The sequence below is a fragment of the Carlito syrichta genome, unplaced genomic scaffold (genome assembly GCF_000164805.1).
Source record: "Carlito syrichta isolate Samal-C Ts95f unplaced genomic scaffold, Tarsius_syrichta-2.0.1 Scaffold302444, whole genome shotgun sequence".
NCBI lineage: Eukaryota > Metazoa > Chordata > Mammalia > Primates > Tarsiidae > Carlito > Carlito syrichta.
Window position 1 is genome coordinate 210,637 of NW_007246540.1, and position 23,965 is coordinate 234,601.

The 23,965-nt window shown below is 48.4% G+C and overlaps 1 protein-coding gene across 1 annotated transcript in view; it reads right to left on the reverse strand.

Moving 5' to 3' along the window:
• The window catches only part of CACNA1C (calcium voltage-gated channel subunit alpha1 C), a 636,553-nt gene that overhangs the window by 154,611 nt on the left and 457,977 nt on the right, over nt 1-23,965 (reverse strand). Inside the window, exon 9 of the mRNA XM_021711663.1 lies at nt 2,823-2,913. Coding sequence (XP_021567338.1) covers nt 2,823-2,913 — 91 coding nt within the window. The remainder of the gene's footprint in view (nt 1-2,822; nt 2,914-23,965) is intronic.

The following is a 23,965-nucleotide window of genomic DNA, read 5'->3' on the forward strand; positions in this document are numbered from 1 at the left end:
GCTCAGAACACCCTTCCTTTTCACCTCAGTAGCTCACGCTTACCCTTCAGCTCTCGGCTGAAATTTTAAACCTTCAAAGTCGAAATTTGAACCCAACACTGCACTGAGTTTTCCTTCCTGACACTCACCCCAGTAGACAGTTCCCTATTTCTTTGTTGGGTGTGTCCCCCACACTAGACTGTAACCCCAACATGACGGTGTCAGTTTTCTCCCTGGGTATGGGTCACCATCACCTGGCACCAAGCTGGGCATTCTGCTGAAAGCATGTGCAGATAGATGTCTCTGTCCTGAAACGCCTCCTCCCACGGCTTTCCAGGCTGGTGTTGCTGACTGTCCCTCTAGCCTGGTTTCGTCTGTTTTGTTTGCTTGGTCTTACTCTTCTGTATGTCGGAGGCTCGGCCTGGATCTCCTGCTTCCCACTGCTGTGAACAAGCCTTGTCCTGTTACCTCACTGATGGTTTTAATCCCAGGGGCCTCTGATGTGTGTCTTCTGTTAATGCTGTGTCTCTGATCCCCACATCCCGTTGTCTCAGTGACGCCTGCGATCTCTCCGGCCGGGCCCCAGTTCAGATTTGACATCCACCTCATTGTCCTTTTCTCTTTCCAAACTTTGACGACTCCTTCCTCTTCTTCATCTTGCCTGCTCACCTGTCCCCAGCCCAACAAAATCTCATGTTGCAGTTCTTTTCTCCCCATCCTCTCTCCCCCGCACAGAACCCACCTTCATCCAGACCTTCTCAGACGCAGAATCCTCATCCTCGTGTTATTACGTAAGACTTTTAACCCTTAGCTTTAGGAATGCTGGTCTCTCCCTGTCCCTCAGACCATCACACCCAATCTCAGCCCTCGTGCTGTTTCTCCCACAAGAGATGTGGCAGTCTTACCCCATCATTGTCTGGGGCGGGAGCTGGGGGGATAGGGAGATGGGAAAATACCACAATGTCTTAAGTGCATATTACAGTCCGGGCACCACGACTGGGCATTTTGTATGCAGAGTGAATGCACAAACGTGGATATGCATGTGGATAACAAGGAGCATTTCTATAGAGCTCTTGAAGCCTGCAGAGTGCGTCGTCTGAGGAGATGACAGATCGACTCAAGATTGCCAGCTTGGCCCTGCGGGGGATAATCATGGTCTGTTTCCAACAGAAGCTCGTGCTCTCCTGAAATGTACTCTCAAGTGACTTCCTGGTGCCAGCCACCCCTCCCCTCCACCCCGTCCCGCCTGGTCTGCAACTTGGGCCATGCCCAAAAGTCAGAGTTGCAGGGTCTGTGATCCTCTTCTCCCCAACCCTCCTCTTGGTGTCCAAACAACAGAAAGGCCTAGAACTTATGGACTTTGAAGGCTTCCTGTAGGCCTTTCCCTAGTGTGGCTGTCTCGGGCCCATTTCCAGAAACTCAAGTGCTTGTTTTGTGTGATTCCAAAAGACTAGGGAAAAGGTTTGGACTGCTGCTTAAAAACGTAATTAGCATCGTATTTTAACAACATTTTGACAATAATTGCTTCCCGACAATGCTGAGAAATCTGCACTGCAGACTCCCTGGTGCCTCTGTCAGAGTGAGTGATACTGAAGCCACACGAGCACTGGAAATAGAGGCTGTGAAAGCAAATCTGTCCTCAGTCTTGTCCTGTTTCCTGCTTTGGCTCGGGGGCCATTCTCAAGGCTGGTATAGATGCGTCTAGACTCACCCCCAGCTCCCCTCTGTAAAAGGGTGGGGGTTTGCCCATGGGGGAAACAATCAAGAAACGCATTTTATCTGGACTGGCCCTACACAGAGGTAGGTGCTCCTCAGACACTTTGTCTACAGTTCCTTCTGGTGACTAGGGGGAGTTTATAGTCAATATCCTCCAAGGCAAAGGGAAAGCAAGCTCCCTTTCCCAAAGTAGAACCTGACCAGTCTAGGAAGCCTCGTGCTCAAGGTCAAGGTGACTACCTGACAGCACAGAGTTTAATCCCCAGCCGCTGCTTCTAGAGACACCAGCAGTTTGCTTCTTTTTAGCAATCGAGCCGTGTCTTCCCTTCCCTGTGTTGGAGGGGACATTTCACAGGGACGACTGGCTTCTGTTTTTAAGGTGGCAGTCATCCGTGTGTGAACCGTGCCTGTCCACACCAGCCCCTGCTCCATCATACTTGGCCAGCCCCAGGCCAAAGCCAGCCCTCCCAAGCCAGGGCCTGGGATCTGACCCAGGGAAAGGGAAGGAACGGGCATGCAAGCATAGGTTCGTGTGGGAGGAGGTGACTGGCCATGTTCTAGGCTAAGTACAGGTGACTCAAGGTGACATTTGGGCACCTCTGCTTCTGTGTTGGCAGGTTGACAAAGTGCAGGTAAGGACTCTGTGCTTATCGTCTCCCAGTGTGTTTTCTTACCTGTCTGCTTTTCTTCCAAGTCACATTTATATAATTAGCATTGTATTTTTAACAACATTTGACAATAATTCCTTCTGGAATGCAAAGGGTGATCAGCAGGGCCAGGGACCCTAACCTGGTCGTCTCTTTGAAGAGAGGTGAAAGGGATTGGGGAGCAACAGACTTGGAGGCCACCCCCTGATGAAAAGGGGCTCAAAGTCCAGGAAGCAGACCCTCGTGGAAGAGCTGGATTGAAGATCAGCCTTAATTTTAAGACTCACCCCTCCACTCAGGGCCTCCACCCCAGGGCTCCATGCTCCTCGCCTAGGCTCCCATCTGAGGTTTCTGTTTCTTGAGGCCAGCTCTCATCTCTGCCCTCCTCGTGAAGAGCCAACCTATTCTGACACCTGGATGCAGCTTCCTGCCCGCGCCCCAGGAAAAGCCCCAGCCCCTGGGTTTGCCGTGCCTACTCACGCCAGCCTGGCCCCGCAGTTTTCTCCCTCGATGTCACCTCCAGCCACGTTTTCGGTGTTGACAGATTCGGTCTCACTCGTGGGCATGCTCACTGCAAGAGTCAGAGAGGTGCAGAGCAAGGCATTGAGGGTGGGGAGACAGGAGGGTTGAAGAGCATCAGTTTGCAACACGCCACTGCCGCGACAGAGCGCTGATTGGTGGAAAGAGAGCCTGAGCCCATGGGCTGGCCTGGGGGGTTGAGGCCTGGTCTTACTCTGGTCAGGCTCAGAATTTTCCTTGACTGACACACCTGCTGCTTGTCCAGGGAAGGTTTTGCTGCCAAGGACACTGTAAATTCATGGGAATGTGTAAGGACATCTGGAGACAAGATCATTTTACCTTCTAGGATGCATCCTGCAAAAACTGACCATTAAATCCTTTCTCTCTGCTCTATGGCCATGTAAAAGCCACGGAAGCCTTTTCATTTGCATCTACTACTCGCCACAGAAAGAAAAGCTTTCTTTGCGTGTGTGTGAGAGTTGGAGTCTCACTCCGTCGCCCAGGCTGGAGTGCAGTGGCACACTCATGGCCACCCCAGTGTCGACCCGCTGGGCTCTGGCTATCCTTCTGCCTCAGCCTTCCAAGTGCAGGAACTAGAGGTGTGTGCTATCACACCTGGCTGTTTTATTGTATTGCCAAGGTGCCTGGGTTGGTCTTGAACCCCGGGCTGGTCTCGCCTTGGCCTCCCAAAGTGCTGGGATGTCAGACTGAGCCACCGAGCCTGGCCAGAAAGAGGAGCTTTCATTCAATATGTTATTTCCTTTACTCCTTCCACCCACCAACTCTAAGGGCCATCCCCAAGATGAGGGCCCAACCTATTTGCAGAAAGGCATGTTTTCTGCCTGCCTGAACTGCTGGATGGATGTGGAAGACTTCCTTTCCTGCAGTCAGTTACATCCAGGGTGGTCCCTGAAACGGAGAGACAGCCATCACCAGAGATACTCACGGAGACTCAAACTAGTACTGCAGACATCAGGGATGAAAACGTTAAGTGCGGAGTCTACAAAACTAGGTTCAAATGTGGTCTGAAGACCCCTGGAGGGGATAATGTGTCTCCTTTCAGTCATCCTGATGTTCCCATCTCAGCAGGTTGACTTGGGATAGCCACCGTCTAACTCTATTAGAGCCAACTTGTCCAGCTTCCTCCCAAGGAAGCTGTGGGCTGGATTCCAGAACAATGGGGATTTTCTAGCTTTGAACCCAGTTTGGTGGCTTAGAAGAAGCCATTTTATTATTATAATTTTTTTTTTGAGTTGGAGTCTCACTCTGTCACCCAGACTGGAGTGCAGTGGCCGCTCCTGGCCACTGCAGCCGCGACCTGCTGGGCTCCGGCGATCCTTCCACCTCAGCCTTCCAAGTAGCCGGAAATACAGGCGCGCGCTACCACGCCTGGCTAATTTTTTGATTTATTGTAGAGATGAGGTCTCACCAAGTTGTCCAGGCGGGTCTTGAACCCGCAGGCTCAGGCAATCCACTCACCTCGGCCTCCCAAAATGCGGGATTACAGGCTGAGCCACTGAGCCCGGCCGCCATTTTATTGTTTTCTTCTAAATAGAAGTTTAACTGAAAGCATTCTTCTTCACCTTCCATCACCCTCTTTTTAAAAATCCTTTAGATTCAAGGGGTACACATGCATATTGCTATGTGGACATATAGTATAGCAGTGGGGACTGGGTCACAGGTGGCAGTGAACATTGCAACCCGTAGGTAATTTCTGCTCCCTTATTGTTACCGCCGGTGTTCATTATTTTCATACTTGTGACCGTTTAGCTGCCACATATGAGTGAGAACATGTAGAGAAACCATCACCCTCTTAGTATGACACAGTGAGTTCCTTAGTTTTGCCAACCCTTGTCCTTTAGAGTAGCCTGGTTCAGCACTTGCTCCAAAACACAACTCCTCATCTACTGAGAAGGTCACTAGCCCTCAGCAGATATAGCATCTGCAGTTAGTGAGAGTGTGGCCTCCGGTGACAAGTATCCACGGGGCTGCTACAGCCCGGGAAAGACTTTCTATGGATGATATTGCTGGATGTAGATTTTTTCCAGTGCCTTTCTTTTTGGATGAAGACAAGCCAGGTAGATGAGTGGAGCGTCATCACAAGAACTTGGAAGACACAAATAGAAAGCCCACAACTTACCGTATGGTTAACTGTCAGGTATGAGAGACCTCTCCAACTTTCTAAGTAAAGTTGGATACAAAACAAAATCCAGATGTCATTTCATAGATGTCTAGAGCTAGGTGGGACTTTAGAAATTATCCAGCTCTCACTTGTCTCCCTTGCTTCACAGAAGAAGAAAGTGAGACCAGAGAAGAGACGGGATGCCCAAGATCACAGGGTGTTTAACTGGGACAGGGGCACGGGTGTCAGCTCCCTGCACCAAGCTCATCTTGAGGGCTCCAGTGTTGACCAACTCTCTACTCTACAATCTAGGGAAAGGCAAGGTTCTTAAAGCCAAACCAGGATCTGGGAGCAGTGCTGGAGGGTAGTGAGTAGTCAAACAACGGTGTCAAATTTTATGGCATTTACATTGATAGCCAAACACTGTAAAAATGTACAGCACTGCCCGAGATCTGAGGGAGCTGGGGAGACCAGATCTTACGGATGGTTTTAGCCTTGGGAGCTGGGAGGACAGACCTTCAGAGCTTGCCAAGGCTCAGCCCACACTAAGGAAGGAGCCATAAAATTAAAGTGCTTTCAGTCTTTCAATCAATATATCTCCAGTCATCTTGGGTCCAAGGTTCTTTTAATTCTCCATGCATTGATGTTTGAAGAGCTGAGCCATGCATTTAAAGTTCTCTGACTGTGACACTTTGCTCCCAGAGAGACCCGTATATACTGGTGGAGTGGTGTGGTGATGCTAGGTCTGGAAAGACATTCAAAGTAAGAGGGGACAGGAATGGGTATTTGGAGGAACCATATCATCTTCTGTGTCAAGGCACTGCCTATACCAGTTCCAAGTTTGCATTTGCAGTGACCTTGATCTAGGCCAGCACTGTCCAAAGGAAGGGCTCTTTAAGAAATAGCTGTTGCTGACTGCCATGTCTGCTGACTTTATACATGTGAAGCGATGATGAGGCAGCGTTTTTGAGGGGAACAGGTCACCATCCCTTCACAAAACACACACATACCCACAATGTATACACATATGTGCACATACACAGAACCACATCATCACAAGCCATCACGAGAAACACCCTCCCGTCCAGGGTGGTATGCACCAACACACACTGACACACACAGAACACAGGGGAACATTACCATGGGTTTCTGTGGAGTGACTAAACCAAGCAAACTTCCCTTTCTTCTGATCAAGCAAGCCCGCCGGAGTGCCTCCTTTCACAGACAAGATGGTCAGTGTCAAGAACCAGGAACAAGACATCAACAGAAAACATGCAGTCAGCCACGGGTAAAAGAAAGAAACAAGGAACTCAGCATTCACATAGAACATCCATTTTCATCTTCAAAAATAAACCAAATAAACAAATAGCAATAAAACAAAACATATAAGAAAACATAACAAAGTCGAATGAAAATCCTGAATCACATGAATTAATAACACAAAACAAATGATGGACCCTAGAGATGGAATTACCCCAGCAGAGGCTTAGGTTTACACTGATGATAGCTAAGTAGTGACCTTGGGGAGAGGGTCTCCTAGGAGGGGGCTGCCACTTGTCCCTGTTGCTTCCTTAGAGAGGTGCCCCTTTTATAAGCTAAAGTGGGGTGACTCTAAAACCAAAATGCAGCACTGGTGTCCCCTACACCCCTTACCCAGGGGCCAAGTGACTTGTCTTCTCCCCTCACATGGAACCCTATTGCAAAACTTCCACCTGTCGTGGATTCAAGGGCTCCCTCGGTACATACATCTGGATGGGGTCACTTGCAGTTGGAAAAACAACCCATTGACCTACTTGCCTCTTTTTCCAGTTGAATCATTCAACTTCACTCAGTAAAGACCCATCCGATGCCATGGGCTGATCACGTCAAAACATATACGCACCTGCCTTTAATCAGTTTCAATGGGCAAAGGTGTTGCTAAATTGCCTATCAGTGGGTGATCTTTTGAAGGTTTGTAAATAAGGGAGAAGAGTTCTGTGGGCTTTTGGTGAGCCTCAGCTATAGCTGAAGAGGTGTGTGCTCCAGAAGGTGTGAAGACATGGATCACTGCATGGAGAAGAAAGGGGTTCTGGAATCTGCAATAGACTTTGAATTCTGGATGTCAAATGCTTTAGCTCAATGCTCAGAAAGAGAGTTTTCATTGGATAGAACTGGCAATCACTGTACCTCTGGGAGGTTGCTCTGAAATGTGCTGGCAATGATGAGAGTGAGGTAGAATCACCAATTTTTTTTTTGAATTGGAATCTCACTCTGTCACCCAGACTGGAGTGCAGTGGCCGCTCCCGGCCACCGCAGCCTTGACCTGCTGGGCTCCAGCGATCCTTCCGCCTCAGCCTTCCAAGCAGCTGGAACTACAGGCACGTGCTACCACGTCCAGCTAATTTTTTGATTTATTGTAGAGATGAGTTCGCCAAGTTGCCCAGGTGAGTCTCCAACCCACAGGCTCAGGCAGTCCACTCACCTTGGCCTCCAAAAACGCGGGATTACAGGCTGAGCCACCGAGCCCGGCTAGAATCACAAATTATTAATGGGGAGTAGCAGTGAATGGAGGTGGGATATGAGCCACTGCCCATGGAAGGAAGCATGTGCCCTTTGAGGAATGAGTGAGCAGCCCCACCAAGTTCCAGGAAAGGGCATGAGAAGAAGGTCACCCCAAGTTTCAGGTATTTCCTTATTTCACTCTCTTCTCCTGGAACTCAGATTATACTCAGTGAACTGCCTTGAATGTTGCATGTTGGTGAGAATTCTGGAGAGTGGCTCATGATAGAAAAGAGTCGGGCTTATTTTTAACCTATGTGAAGGGCCGTGTCTCAGACACACTCATCTTTAAAATATCAAATGTGGAGTAGACGGAAACTTCACATCCAGTTGCATTTTGGTTATGAGCCGAAATGAATGACTTTGCTCATTTCCCTTCTAGAGAAAGGCATCCTTCAATTCAGGATGATGACAACCACTAACATGAGAACCTCAAAATGAATGGCCTTTTATTTAGAGGCGTGGAAGGGTGAACATGAGGCTCCCAGGTACCCAGTTTCTGTCTGGTGATGTGACCATCTGGGGGGACAAGAGCCCTGGGACAAGAGTCCTGGTCAGTGCTGGAGCCCAAACATTGAGACAGCCCACCAGAAGCATTATCCAGCTTTTGGCTTTGACATCCTGAGCACCCCATCTTGTTCAATTTCAGAAGTAACCATGTGAACACTTTAGAATCAAAAGTTGGAGCTTCATGAATACAAGTCATTTAACGTGTAACTTAATTTGACCAGGGCTAGTCTCTCATGGGGGCAAAGTTGCAGCCACCCTGTGGGAAGTAGATCTGAAGAACATCTAAAACATCTCCCTGATGCCCGCAGGGGGCTCTATGAGATCTTCTCTTTTCAGTTAAGTCATGTATCTAAAGGTTCCTTGCTGAAATAACATGTCACAGCTGGAAAGAGCAATATGTAACACGCCAGTGTCTGTTAACTTGTGATACTTTATCCCATAAGTAACCGAGGGGATAAAACAGGAAAGGATCAGGAAAGGCTGATCCTTTAAGGGAAACATCTAGAAGACTGAAAGTCCAGATTGTTGAAAATCTGGAATCAAGAATGCTGGATTTTTATGCTATGGAGAAGATGGGAAGGCCTGATCCTTCCTCTGGCCATTCAAATGATCAGTTGGTTGGAAACTAAAGGACACCTTTTCTCTTAGAAGCATGCCCTTAGAAGTAAAGTTTGATTGTCTGCTGCTTGGCAGACAATGTCATGATAGCACACCCTCTGTGAGACATAGTATGATGTGTGCTTTTTTTTTTTTGGAGTCAGAGTCTCACTCTGTTGCCCAGGCTAGAGGGCAGTGGCACACTCACGGCCACCTCACAGTTGACCCACTGGGCTCTGGCGATCCTTCCACCTCAGCCTTTCAGGTAGCTGGAACTATAGGCATGTGCTACCGCATCCATTTAATTTTCAATTTATTGTAGAGACGAGGTCTCGCCAAGTTGCCCAGGCTGGTCTTGAACCCGCAGGCTCGAGGCAATCCACTAGCCTCGGCCTCCCAAAGTGCTGGGATTACAGGCTGAGCCACCAAGTCCAGCCAATATGCTTTATTAAATGGATTTTGGAAGGGAAATTCTGAAGAAGAAAGCTAGAGAGGAAGTTTGTTTTCTGACCTTCCAGTGTCACTATTACCAGGTACTGTGGACCAAATGTGGGTCTCTGGGCTATTTTGTCCCTTGACTTCGGCTGAAAAGATTCCAAAAGAAAATAAGATTTAAAAAAAAAAAAAACAACAGCTGCTATTGCAAGTGGTGGGTGACATCATAGCATTTTTAGTAATATCATCAATGGTTACAATGAGTGGTACAGGTTCCATCTTGCCAACAAATGGATTACATCTTTTTTGAGTTGGGGGTCTCACTCTGTCAGCCAGGCTGTGGAGTGCAGTGGTACAAGAACAGCTCACTACAGCCTCCACCTGCTGGGATCAGGTGATCTTTCCATCTCAGCCACCCCGTAGCTGGGACTACACTCATATACCACCATGCCCAGCTAATTTTTTTCCTTTCGTTTCTTTTCTTTTTAGACACGAGGTCTTGCTGTATTGCCTAGGCTGGTCTCCTGGGCTCAAGCAATCCTCTTGCCTTGACCTCCGCAAGTGCTGGGATTACAGGTGTGAGCCACTGTGCCTGGCCTGATTATATCCTTGAATGAACGTCTTTTCCCCCTCATCTCCTAGACCTTCCAAATATCTCTTGGTAGTCTTGCTAGAATGACGCCTGGTAGGACTATTTCTATGCCTTAAGAGAGGGACACAGTTAGGGTCTCACAGCAGCCAATGACTGCCCAGACCCCACTTGGGAAACAGTTGTGTAGATACCGAGGAAATTGTGATAAGTCATTTTCTCCATGGGATAATCTCCTGAAACTGGAAATCACACAAACCCTGCCACGGAGGAAAACTGGATCTGGGCCGTGGTGAAGATTGGTATTCCCTGGTATGTTTGGATTTGCAAAGCCTCCGAGGGCTTAGTCACTGAAATTGGGACGCCTCCATTAAACACCAGGTGGTGCTTTGAAAGTTTGGCTACAGAGATCAGCAGGACACAGTCTTTCCCCAGCTGTGGTCAACAGAGGACGAGCAGACTCACAGCACCCAGGCCTCGCTTTCCCGGTAGGTGGTGAACTCTCTCTATAACTGTCTCCCGACAGTTCCTTATATTGCTGTAAACAGATCCCCGAGTGGCGAATCTGCTCCAGGCTGTGCTGGCGTGTGAACAATCATGACCTCCTTAAAAAGAAATTGGAACTCATCGAGCCGACATGACGCTGGGCATGATGTGTGTTCCAAGGGGACCCAGACCAACCACGTGAATAGAAAATGACTCCAGAACCAGCTCTGGCAAAGGTTTGAGAGTCAGAGCAACTTCAGCTTTGTTAAACAACAAAAAAAGGCACTAAGGTTACTCAGCAATGAATCCGCAGAGAAGACAGTGAGCGAATCTTCCTAGGTATTTCTTGCTTTACACTCTGTTTTCTCGTCCCTCCCTCCCTTCCCTTTCCCAAGCCTGGGAGGAGAGACTGAAGAACCCTCCTCATGGGACATCTCGGTTCTGGCTTCCGAGGTACCCTGTCTCAGATACATTTTTGTTTTTTTGCATCGTGACTGAGAGAGTGGTACCAGAGCCAAGCTCCATGCGAGAGGACGAGGAATGAATCTGGGGAGAGATGTAAAAATACGCCTCGTTCTGACACTTTGGTCACCCAAAACAGCTTTGACTTTGTCCCAGGGAGGGATGGGGTTTTGTGATGTCCCGATGTGACTGTCAGGGATGGCTGGCCTCTCATGAGACTGCTCAGAGAAACACCCAGTCTTTATTCTGGAACCTAGCTGGTAGCCCATGATCCAGGGTCAGATAACTACTCATCAGCTACAAATCTTTTACCTTATCCTCTTGGAGGAGGGTTGATGTATCAGGCCCAGACATGCCAGGCAGTGGCTGGGGTGTTGGAAGCTGACGGAGCTCATACAACCCCAGCTTCTCCGGTGTGGTGAAGTGTCACATGGAACCAATGGCTGCATTCTGGGTCATCAGCCTGGCAGGATTCAACTGCCCAGGCCTCCACGCTCTCCCGGATGGAACTAAGGAATGGACTCTGCCGTGAACTTGGCCAGATGTCCATTTTATTATCTTTTTGTGCACATGAGTGATATAATTAGTATTTATTTTCTCAAAGGACTAATCAGAGTTACAGTTAACACGCAAAAGGATTCCTAATTTCCGACCTCACTGACTCCAATCTGGAATCCCAAACTCCCTGTAATTTGGCTTCATGCTATCCATTATGGGTTGAATTACACCCCCTAGAAATTCCTATGCTGAAATCCTAACCCCCATGCCTCAGAGCACGGCCACATTTGGAGGCAGAGCCTTTAAAGAGGTAATTACATGAAAAATGAGGTCATGATGGTAAACTGTAAGCCAATATGCCAGGTATCCTTATAAGAAGAAGAAACGTGGACACAGACACACACAGAGGGAGGACAATGTGAAGACATGGAGACAAGACAGCCATCTACAAGCCAGAGAAAGAGGCCTGAAACTAACTCTCGCCTCCTGGCCCTCATAAGGACACTGCCCAAACCTTGACCTCAGACTTCCGGCCTCTGGAACTGTGAGAACATCATATTCCATCGTTCAAGTCCCTTGGGCTGTAGTACTTTGTGGGGCAGTTCTAGCTGACGAAGACATTGTCTCTTCCCTCTTATTTCCTGTTACTTCCTGCCAAAAGCCTCCAGCCAAGTCCAGTTGCCCTCCTCATTGGCTTTTAAATGTGCCATCTCCATTCCAGACTGTGGGTGTTTTTTTTTTTTTAACGCATACATCATACCTTCTCTGTGGAGTGTCTGTCTACTTTCCCTTATGTATCCCAGGGGCCAGTGAATGGCAGCCCTTGGGCCAAATCCAGCCTGCCACTTGTTTTTGTCTGTCGAGTTTGCTGGGGACACAACCATGCTCCTTTGCTTGTGTATTGTCTACAGTTGTTTTCACACTACAACAGCAGAGAAGAGAAGTCGTGGTAGAAACTCTATGTGCCCTGCAAAGCCTAAAATATTTACTATCTGCCCTTTCTAGAAAAAGTTTGTTGATCCTTGATCTGCACCAATTTCATCCATTTCTGGAGGACAGTTCTGTCTGAGGCGGCCACTAGGACCATACGCTGCCTACGACTCTGTGGTCTGTGAGAATTTTAAATTAAAAACCTGGATTCACCAGCCTGGGCAACATAGCGAGACCCTGTCTCTGCAAAAAATAAAAAAAATTAGCCAGGCGTGGTGGTGCACGCCTGTAGCTCCAGCTACTTGGGAAGCTGAGGTGGAAGGATCACCTGAGCCCAGGAGGTCAAGGCTGTGGGGAGCCCTGAGCATGCCACTGCATGCCAGTCTGGGCAACAGAGTGAGACCCCGACTCAAAGAAAAACAACAAAAACTGTTTTCAAGTTTTTCCAATCTCTTCTAGCTGTGTAACTCTAGGTAAGCTATTTAATCTTTCTGATCCCAGATTTCTTCACGTCTAAAAAGACAATGATATTATTTATTTCAGTGGTTTTTGTTAAGGATTAAGTGAAATAATATTTGTAAAAGAACTTTGTAGAATGGTAAGTGCTATAAATATTTGCTAAATATTACCAACAAATTTTCATCTTTCTCATAGTTTGCTGTTATTTCACAACTCTTAGTCTCCCTGACTATATTCTAGCTTTCTCAAGGCCAGAGACTGTAACTTAGAATTCTCTGGGCTCCTTTTCAGGGCTCGTGGCCCTGGAATTGGGACCATAACAATGATACTCTGCATCTTTGTAGAGTTTTGTTTTTGTTTTTGTTTTTGAGTTGGAGTCTCACTCTGTCGCCCAGACTAGAGTGCAGTGGCCACTCCTGGCCACCACAGCCTCGACCTGCTGGGCTCCGGCGATCCCTCCGCCTCAGCCTTCCAAGTAGCCGGAACTATAGGCGTGCACTACTGCGCCTAGCTGATTTTTTTTTTAAATTTATTGTCGAGATGAGGTCTTGCTGCCCAGGCGGGTCTCGAGCCCACGGGCTCAGGCAATCCACTCACCTCAGCCTCCCAAAGGCGCGGGATTATAGGCTGAGCCACCGAGCCCGGCTTCTGTGTAGAGTTTTAAGGGAAACTCTCTGTGCTGGACATTTGAGAATGTGTTCTTCGGATCTAACTACCCTTCCTCTTTCTCCACCAGGTCCTGTACTCCAGTGGGCTGACCTCTATATGCTGGACCAATGAGCTTTCCTTGGTTAGGGCTTCCTGCTGGACTTGGACAATGAGCAGTGCTAGCAGGAAGTTTGTGGGTGGGTCTGGGGAGAGGGAGGTGGGGTATTTACACCCCTGGCTCCAGCACTCAGGGTTGGTGTAGACTGGCTGCATCTTGCTGCTGGAGGCCACAGGTGTGGTCACATCCCCCCCTCCACGTAGCTACGTCCAGACTCTGGTAACTACTCCCTCACCTTGTCCCTTCAGGCTTTGGGCAGAAACAGTTCCCCTAGCTGCCACCCTGGGATGCTGCAAGATCACTTCTTGACTTCCTTCAACGCTGCTTCTATCTTTATCAAATTCTCCTTAGATCACCCAGTTTAAGAGTATTCTCAGTTGTCCGCCGGACCCTGAAGATATTACTGTCCCTATTGACTAGTGAAGGGGTGGTCCCAAAAAGTTGAAATCAGGTACCCAAGGTGCGGTCCAGTGAATGGCTGATCATGACAGGTCTTGAGTCCAGGGCTTTTTTAGCCACACCAGGCAACTTCTGGAATAACTGCCCGAGTACATTTTGCAGGCTGAGTTACTGATAAGAACTGGTGACGTAAGGTACTCCATACAATAGGGTTGCATTAGCCCCACTGTAGAATGGAACTGGTTGTGGTTACTGCCCCAGAAAATTTTGGGGAGGACCTATGGTACATTCCACCTAATTTACTTTTCTCACGCAGAAATAACTTGGAAAATTATTCCTTATTCCTTTTCTACAGATTACCAGATCAAGCACATGGCCATGTCGTCTCAAACTGATGGGTGAAGGAACTCTCTATGTCTTTGCCCAACTCAGAGTCTTAGGAATCTCCCCAGTGCTGTGAGTCTAGGAAATACCAAAGATGGTCCTTGTCTTGGCCTTGCCACCAAACAGTTCCAAAGCTTTGACAAGCCACATCATAATTTGGGGTCTCAATGCCTTCATCCATTAAATCAGGCATGTCTAACCCATAGCCTGCAGGCCGCAGGGGCCCAGAACAGCTAGTAATGTGGCCCCACAAAATCTTTTAACATCATGTGTTTTTTAGTGTTTATTTTCTTTATGACCGCATGCATGTTTCCATTTTTGAAGTTCACAACCACACCTTATTCACGACATCATCTTTGGGCAGTACAAACGTTTGTGAGTAGCTGTTTTCAATTATGAAGTCCACTACACAATGGAATATTATGCAGCCAGAAAGAAGGACACACAAATGGACTTTGCAGCAACTTGGATGCATTTAGAGTCTATCATACTCAGTGATCACAGAAACAAAGAACAGAGTACCACATGTTCTCATTCATAAGCGGACCCTGTACATTTACCATAATACTATAAGAAAGGGATTGGCAGTAGCGGGATACAGCCAGGGTGGGGGTAGGGAGGATACAACATCAATAAAGATACCTGATCTCAAACCAGGCAAAGTGGGGACCAAAGGGAGGTCCAAACTTTACCTGCATGATGACCATTCGTATACCTATTCCTGAATTATACCCCATATCTTTAAAATAAAAAAAAATTATGAAGTCCACGAAGAGCAAAATTCAAACAAACATTTCTGATGAGCACCTTGAGAACGAACTCGGAATTGCAACCACTTCCATACCGCCAGATACTGACAGATTTGTTTTACGAAAACAAGGTCAAATTTTCCACTAGGTTTATATCGTTCTCATTTTTCTAAACTTTATAATAAAAATACATTAAAAGTCCTATTACATATATATGCGCTAGCCATATTATATAATTTATGTGCAGTCCAGGGAAGCCAAAAGGTTGAATCCTCCTGCCTTACATGGATATATTAAGAAAGGGAGAGATGGCGAGAGAAAAAGACGAGAGAAAACTAAATGGTTCCCAGACCGTGCCAGCCTGCCTGCCTGGGTTAAAGGGTCACAGAGAAAGGTGTCACCAGCTTCCAGAACCTTCTCAACAACTCCTGCGGGCGCAGGCCCAGCTTGGCTTCCTCTGCATAAGCCATGAAAACCTGGTTGATTTTTAAGCCATCAGAAAGTAAATATAAAACAGAATTAAATATTAAGAAGCCAAACAAAGTGGCCTTATTAAAAAGGCGCAATATAAGCACGATGTACCATCATCATGATGATTATTACTGCTATAAACTGGGGGGAGACATAAATGCCTGCCCTTGATCTGCAGCCATAATCCAAAGAAGAAAACCAGGGTCGTTGTGCTCTCAGCAGGCCATAAACATCCGGTGCTTCCAGGCAGAAAATCTCTCCCCATTATTACGGCGCCCTGGAGTCAGGCCACCTTGGTTATGACTGTGTGGTTGAGGGAGGGAAGCTGGACAGGGCCGGGAGGCAGCAGGAGGAAGATGTGAGCTGCACCAGACAGACTTCTGAACTTTGACCCACACCCCTCCCCTTCCTTTCCCATCCCCATCCCACCTTTCTTAGGGATGACAGGGTAGCACGGGACATTCTCAGACCCTCAGGGGCTCAGGGGGAAACAGGATATCTGATCACGCAGGAGGGTCAGACACCCTGAAGAAAAAGCACAGCTCACCCGCAACCATTAGGGACAAGGCAGGGATCTTCTGGACACGGGGTATGGTGGCCTTTCTCGGACTCCTGGCCTCAAGCTATCCTCCGGCCTTGGTCTCCAAAGGTGTTGGGATTATACGCCTCAGCCACCGCGCCCGACATGGTGGCCTTTCTCTGTGGGACTCCTTTGGAAGCTCACTTCTTTTAGGCATGGCGTTAGTTTTAGGTTGGAGAGAGGACATTTCTATCTTAATATTAGCAATAACAACAGCTCAGTTTTTGATCACTCACTATATGCCAGCTACGCTTTCAAGCACGATACACCCGTCGGCGGATTCAACCCTATGCGGGAAATATTCCCATTTTACAGATGAGGAAACCAAGGCTTGGAAAATGAAGTCACTTATTCAAAGTCAGCAGTTAATAAAATCCAGGATTTGAACCTGGGGTAGATCTGATGCCAAGTCTATTTTCTTAGCCACTATGTGCAGCGCATGAAATTTACAAAGCCTTTTCCTAGTTATGCAAGAGAGAAGAGAAAAGGGCTCTGGGGATGTGCTTGGATCACTAACGGGAGGAGGAGGGCTGTGGGTGGAGATCCCTGGAGAATCCACCTGTTACTCGACTCCTGTCCAGTGCCTCCCTGCCAGCTCTTCTGGACAGAGGGAGAGGCAGGAAGCAGAGCAGCGTAGGTAGGAGCATGGGCTGTGGACCCAGGGGGTCTGAGTTTGACTCCTAGCTCTGGCACTTTGGAGCAATCTGACCTTGGGCACGCTACCTCATTCCTCCGTGGCTCAGTTTACCCATAGCAACACAGAGATCTTAATCATACCTGTATCACCAGCCCTTCCCCTTCATTCTACAGGTGAGAATGTTAAGGTCCAGAGAGGGTCAGGGACCCACTCAGGGTCACACAGCCAGAGGGTAGTAGCGTTCAGAACCCCTCTCCACCATCAGTGCTACCTCTCTTTCTCACCTGCCAATGATGCACACCACCGAGAGGCTGAAAGTCCATCCGTGGTCAGGAAAGCATTTTGGCTGAGCACGGTCCCAGGCTTCCCGCCTGCCTGGAGTTCAAAGTTCTGGTGTGGATGAGTTTTGAACACTGTATCCTGTCTCTGCTGTTCACAACAGCTATAGAGAGCCCACTTCTCTCTTCTCTTGAGCCCTGTCTTCCCTTGCCACTACTTTCTGCTGCTCAAGGTACTTTTGACCAGGTCAGATTTCCCACAAGGAGGTTCTGGAGGAGCAGGAGGGAGCACGGCCTTGAAGGATGTGCACCCCCTGGGGGAACCATCCTGAGCAATGAGCAATACTTCTTCAGAAGGGTCTCAGACTCATCTTCCCTTCCAGCATGCGAGGAAATTGCTGCCTTAAATTTCCAGCCAGCCGCCATTCATGGCATTTATGTGAAGTGAGTCATTTTCGCTCCTAACCCCATGGTGCCTCCTCAGCCCCATCGCTTTGCGAAGGAGTTTATGGGCAGCTGTCAGAATATCAATCAGCTTGCCCCCTCCTGCAGAGAGATTTTCACTTTAATTAATCTCCCAACTTGGCCTGCCGGAAGCGCGCATGGGTGACTCTCGTCTTCTTGCCCGGCCGTGATGGAGCCTGGTGTGTCTGGCTACTTTAATCGCCCACATTTTTGGTAGGGAGGTCCTTCGATAGCATGGCTTCCTGCTCTCTATGCTCACTGATCCGAGCAGAAAACCAGGGAGGCAACGCCTCGCTCTCTTCTGTAAGTCAGGTCCTCTTGGGATAGAGGTTCAGTGCTCAGGATCACTTAAAAAAAAATTACTATTTTTATTATTTTAAAAATTTTATTTTAGAGTGAGGATTTACTCCATAAGTAAGTTGCATGCAAGTGAAGTCTGGGGTTCTTTTCTTCCTTCTTTTTTTTTGAGTTGGAGTCTCACCCTGTCGCTCAGGCTGGAGTGCAGTGGTACACTCATGGCCACCCCAGTTTTGACCTCCTGGGCTCCAGTGATTCTTCAGGCTCAGCCTTCCAAGTACCCGGAACAACAGGGATGTGCTACCACGCCCGACTAATTTTTGATTTATTTAGAGATGAGGTCTCGCCAAGTTGCCCAGGCGGGTCTCGAACTTGCAGGCTCAGGCAATCCACTCGCCTCGACCTGCCCAAGTGCTGGGATGACAGACTGAGCCAATGAGTCCAGCTAAGGTCTGGGTTTCTAGCTGGTCCCCTCTCCCCCGATAGTGGACCAGGTACCCATTGTGTTGCCACATGTTCCCCTCCCTCCCTTGATACCTCCCCTAACAGTGTCCAGCATCTACTCATCCCACCTTTGTGCTCGTGTGACTGGTGACAGGACCCGCTTACAGTAACAACACGTGGTATTCCGTTCTTTGCTTCTGTGAGAGTTCACGTAGCATGATGGTACGACCACGTTTAAAGGGGGGAAAAGTCAGAGTTCTGGGACAGGGAAGGGCCTACGGGTCATGTTCTATGACTTACAGAGAACAGCGGAAGAAACCAGAAAGGCTGAGTTTGGACCGGATAGGTTAGGAGATTGCATCACCTTCTTCCGATATCTGAAGACTTTTCACATGGGAGAAGGGTACTGCCTGCCCTGAGGAGTTCTCCAGGAAATATGCATCAAAGAAGCAGGATTGGCGGGGGAAGATTTTGCCCGAATGAAAGAAACATTTCCCAAATGGCCTGGCCGCCTTGAGAGAAAATGGGCTGCTCTTTCTTGGAAATTTTCCAGCAATGCCTGAACGAGTATTTGCTGGGACGGGGGTGTAGAGGGATGGAAGAATCCTTAGGATTTTCTTGGCCTTAGAGCAAATAAACTGAGCTTGACAAGAAAGGAGTGCTTTGACTGGATGACACACCAAGCTGTTGACTATTTTGTGAGGAGACTCTGGACACATACCTAAAGGGTGCTTGAAGGCCGCACTTAATTCTCTAGTCCACTGGAAGGGATTTCCCCGGCATCAACTTCAGCACGTCGACCACTGTCTCCTGTCAACCTGGCTCCCAAGGCCCTTTGCCATCTGGTTTCCCACCACCCGTCTAATCTCACCTTCCTGTTCCACCTGACATCTGTCTTCTGACCCTACTCTGCCTCTAGAATATACCACACAAGGGTCCTTTGGCTCTGACACCATTGATGGGGGTGGAGGGGTGTTAACGCATGCATGCAGGGTGCTTGCCAGGAGCTGTCCACCTGTACTGGGTCTTGCCCTGCTACCTGCTTTTTAGAATCCCTCCTGGCTCTGCACAAAACCCTTCCCACCTACCCTCCAAGCCCTGCCACCTTCACGAAGTCTTCCTGACACAGCATCACAGAGTTCTCTTTTTCCCAGGACATTCACTATTTGGACTATGTAGCTTAGTCTCCGACATGCAAACGGTTCTTTTTCTGCTATTCAGCAGACCACAACAGGGTGTGCTGTTCAGTCACTCCCATGACGTTACCTCATTCAGTGCCCATACCCCCTGGGCGGGGAGGCGGTAGGGGAAGGTGACTCAGCCACAGTCGTAGGGGGGGAAACTGAGGCTGTGGGCCAGTGGAGGCAGTCCAGGCACACTGCTGTCCTTTCCCTTCCACGAAGCTTCTAGAAAGCAGGGCCCTCTGCTGTGCCCAGCTGCCCGCCCTGGGAAGACAGATGAGAGTCCCCCAGCAGGGGAGCATGGCTGGTGACTTCCGTTGGAAGCCCTGGAAGCACCCCACAAAGACTGGCTAACACTAGAGCACATGTCCTGAGTTCAGCTTTCCTTTGTTTCTCTTTTTTCACCCTGGGGGTGGGAGGGTTAAGGATCTCTGGGCCAGGGCCCAGGGTTGGCTCTGTTTCATTCTTTCACTGTTTAATCAGAGCTGGGACTGGAACTGAGCATCCAGCCACCCACCCCCGAGCTCCTTCCTCTCTTCTGTGCTACTTGGGGTGAGGACCAAGACGCGGCCACCGGTGGGCAGTGGTTGCCATGCCTACGGCAGCTGGGGCAACTCACAGCCAAGCACGGGGAAGGAGAAACCGACCCCAAGCCCAGTGTACAAGGAGCACAGATGGATGCTGTGCCGGACAGTGCCACTTTCGTGATCCCCCCCCAGATCCTCCCTCTCAAGACTGATGACTCTGAATCAAAGGCATTATTCATGTTCATCCCTTCTTCCGCTTTGCCCTAATCTTAGAACGCTTCTGAAATTTCTCAGGAGACTTGGGCCTGCTGGAGAGGCTGAATGCTCTTCCTTTAGAAGAGAGAAATGGCTTTTGAAACCCAGAGAACAGGGACCACCGTCTTCAACAAGCAAAAGGCCTGGAGGCACCCGTAGGAAGCATGAATGCTAATGATCTAGAAATTCACTTGAAATAGGAGGGCGCTCGACCTTGGGCTGACCTTGGCCTTCCTGCCCGGGGCGACTCCGGCCTCGGGGTGACCTCTCTCCTTCAGAACCTCAGATCGTGTGAGGATTCAGACCGTGGGCCCAGCAGCCCAGAAACCAGGAAGGAAGGAGTGACACAGAGGTACTGTTTTTGGGACAGAGTCCTGGTCGCGGTAGAAGGGATACAGATAAGGTTCTTGGTGTCAGAAAGGACTGGGTGGACTGCGTGATGACGCGTGTTGATGGCCTGTCTAGCCAGAGAATGGGACCCTGCGATGATTCAAACCATGTTATTGCTTTTGCAGCTTACATTGCAAGTCGTAACTATAGTACGGTCAGCTAGACAGGTGTGAGGACAGGGAGTGTGCCTGGACTGGGGAAAGCAAAAAAGAGACAGGGCCTCTTTTTTTTAAATCTCAGTGATACTCCTGGGGAGTGGACCTCCTTATAAGTGGGAGTGTCCAGACACAGTGTCCTGGAGGGAAAAGAGGGGCTGTGTTGATGGTGGGTGGCAGGGAAGGAGAGAAGCAGGGTAGTCCCTAGAGCCTGTGTGGCCAGAGGCAGGAGAGGGGAGCCCCTTTCTCTTCCCTGTTTTAACAGCCTAGCGCTTCCCTCATAGGGGTTACTGGGAGGATGACAACGTGGGAAGAGGTCAGAAGTGATTGCAAAAGCACAACACTTCATGGAAATGTAAGGTAGGACCGAGCACAGAGACAGAGAAATAATGAGCAGGAGTAATTAACCATGCCAGGATAATTCATGGCACCGTTGGGAGAATGCAGTTACCCATGACACTTTGGACTGGTGTGTTTCCTTTCTGTCAGCAGCTACAACTGTGTCAGTTCAAGAGACGGAAGAACCTCCCTACAATTGGAGTCACAAGAAAGTGGAACGGGATTTTTGTGACGTGGTAAGTTCCTAACACAGACAGTGTTCAGGAAGGGGGGATGGAAGGTGGAGAGAGTCTGTTTTGAAGGTGTTGAAGAGGAGTTTCATGCACAGATGGGGTCGCGGCGGGAGAAGGAGAGAGCCTCCAGGATGCCTTCCAGCACTGAGATCCTACTATTCAAGGCCTTCAAGGCAAAGACAAAAGCTATCAGAATAGCAGCTCAGGGAAAAGGGCAGGGCATTGTGGGCCCTGGAGAGAGAGGCCAGCTGCCAGATGGATGGTAGGGAAAGGCTGCCCAAAATTCCTGGACAGTGGACACTTCCTCTGTTGTAGCCCCTGCTGTCTGGATTACTGGGGAACAGCACTTGTCTGCAAAATGAAGACATCCTCCCCCTGACTCAGCCACACATCCATTTTGGTACATGAGACTCCAAAAGAAAGACAGTGCTAGAGGCGGCTTCAGGGGATTGGAATGCACAAAGATTCAGAGAAAAGTAGAGATTATTTGGGTATTACTTTTACATGTTAGGAAATCGAGGCTCAGAGAGGAAAGGATTGCCTGAGGTGACAGAGCTAGTTAGTACTGAAGCTAGGAACTAGGTTTCTTGATTTCCTTTCTAGGGCTTCTTCCCAATCCATTTCTCTTTCCTATCATCAGGCTCATGATTCTGGGGTGCTACAGTGTTCCTCGGGCTTACCTCTCTGACAAAAGAGAAAGAGGGAGGGTTTTGGAGCCAACAAGGTATGACTGGGTGTGAGCCTGGGTAAGCCTCCTGTTAGCCACCTGGCTGTGAGCAAATGATTTGGACCTCAACTTTCTCATCTGGAAATGAAGATAACACCAATTTTGGAGGGTTCAATGAGGACTGAAGATAATACAAACAAGGGGTGGGGGAACTTAATAAATGGTGGCTGTTGTTCATAATACTCAGTAATAATAATACTCTCTAGAGTGTCTGTAGAATGGCTGGAAACTATGTGTATATACTTGGAAATGCAAAAGCAGAGTGCACACCAAAGAGTGTAACCTTTAAAAGGTCATCTGGAGTCAGAATATTTATTGATTACGATGTGTGTGTTCTCAGGGCCAGACCCTAAGGATGCCACAGCAAACCCTGCTCTCTGAGGCCATCAGCTTCTCAGATGTGTTTATCACTATTATCACTCTCATCATGAAATATCATGAAGTTCCCACGGTATGTGAACAGAAACTGATCCATGGCCTAGTGCCTGTCCTGGAGGGTCTTAACAGCTTGTGAGAAGACAATTTGTAAATATCTTTAACTATAATTAACCGCTAAAAAAGAAAAACTAAGCAAAGCTGGAAAAAGATAGCTGCATGGACCTTTCTTTTGTGTGCCTTAAATTGTTGTAGTTGTTTTTTTTAATCCTAAGGGAAGCCACAGCCCGGCCAGGGACTGTGTTCTGTTCTCTCAACTTGCTCTCTGCCATGTCAGGAAAGGTTACTTGTGACCACAGTTTGGGACCATGGTGATCCATCTGGTCTTGCTTTGGCTGTTTAGTGGGGTCAAAAGGAAATCTTTAGGGGGCCACTGCTACTGATTTATGTAGTTTAACCGGAAAGAGTTTTTGTTTCTATGAACCAGCGACACCAGGAGCCAAGCAATATGGGGCCTCAGCACCAGTTTGGTTTAAATAGATTTTTGTGTAAACATATTTTTCAATCTGCAGCAATTGGGTTAGCCTAATGACAAATGTCATCCCCAACCATTGCCAGAGCAACCAGCCATTTCCATCAGGAGTCATGTTTCCTGGCCAGATTAAGGCATGGAAAATAATTTTTGGTCATCAACAATTCCCTTCAGTTTCGCTGATCTGATTAAACTTAGCAACGGAAAGAGGAATTTACAAATTAGATGCTGTTCTCTATTTATTACCAAAATGGTTGCTTTCCACTACATCCAGGAGATACAGTTGAGATCTCATTAAGTCTCAGCTTGTGATAACATTTACTCCATAAATCTCCATTGCCGGCAGTGAATGAAATGAGCATTATGCTGAAGATCGCTGACGGAGGAAGTCAAGCCTCTGCCCCTGCTGAAGGGAGGTGACCTCTTCAAGCCTTCAGCAGACTCAGCTTTCCAGTCCTAAGGAAGCGACTCGAAATTTAGTCTGGATATTCTCTTAACCATTTCCTGACTGCCATTCTTAGCCGGCTAGCTGGCCTTCTTGAGGCAGAAGAAAATGGGAAACATTTCTGACACTTTTTTGCGTGTGTGTGTCGGGGACTCACTCGGTCACCTAGGCAGAAGTGCAGTGGCATGGTCATGACGATCATGGCTCATGGCAGCCTTGGTCTCCAGGCTCAGGCAATCCTTCCACCTCAGCCTCCCGATCAGCTGGGACTACAGTGTGCACCACCACACCCGGCTAATTTTTCGATGTTTTAAAGAGATGAGGTTTCTCTGTGTTGCCCAGGCTGGTCTCAAACTCCTGGGCTCAAGCCATCTGCCAGCCTTGGCCTCCCCAAGTTCTAGAATTACAGGCAAGAGCCACCATGCCTGTCCTTCCCAGGACCTATTTGAAGAAGACTACAGAGAAGTAATGACTATACACAAAGAAAAACATCGTGGAATAACTTTGTCTTCCCTGAGAAGTGAAAAAGAAATGCTGGCAGACAAGAGACGCAAGATGAAAAAATTAATTTGTGTGTCTGGTTCATCATATATCCTGGACGAGGTCTGGCCCAATCTGTTTTAGGTCTGACTAAACAGGCCTGAGTCAACTGTTCCCAGGGGCAGAATTCCAAGGACTCCCAAGTCAAGAACCCACAGTTATCCCCCGATTTCAAAGCCCCTTTCCATCCAATACTCATTGATTGCCTATGTACCAGGCTCTGTGTTGGTGCTGGGAATACAAAAAGCCCGCCCTTAGGAGTGTCCAATTCAGCAGATGGCATAAGACAGACACATGCAGTAGATAACA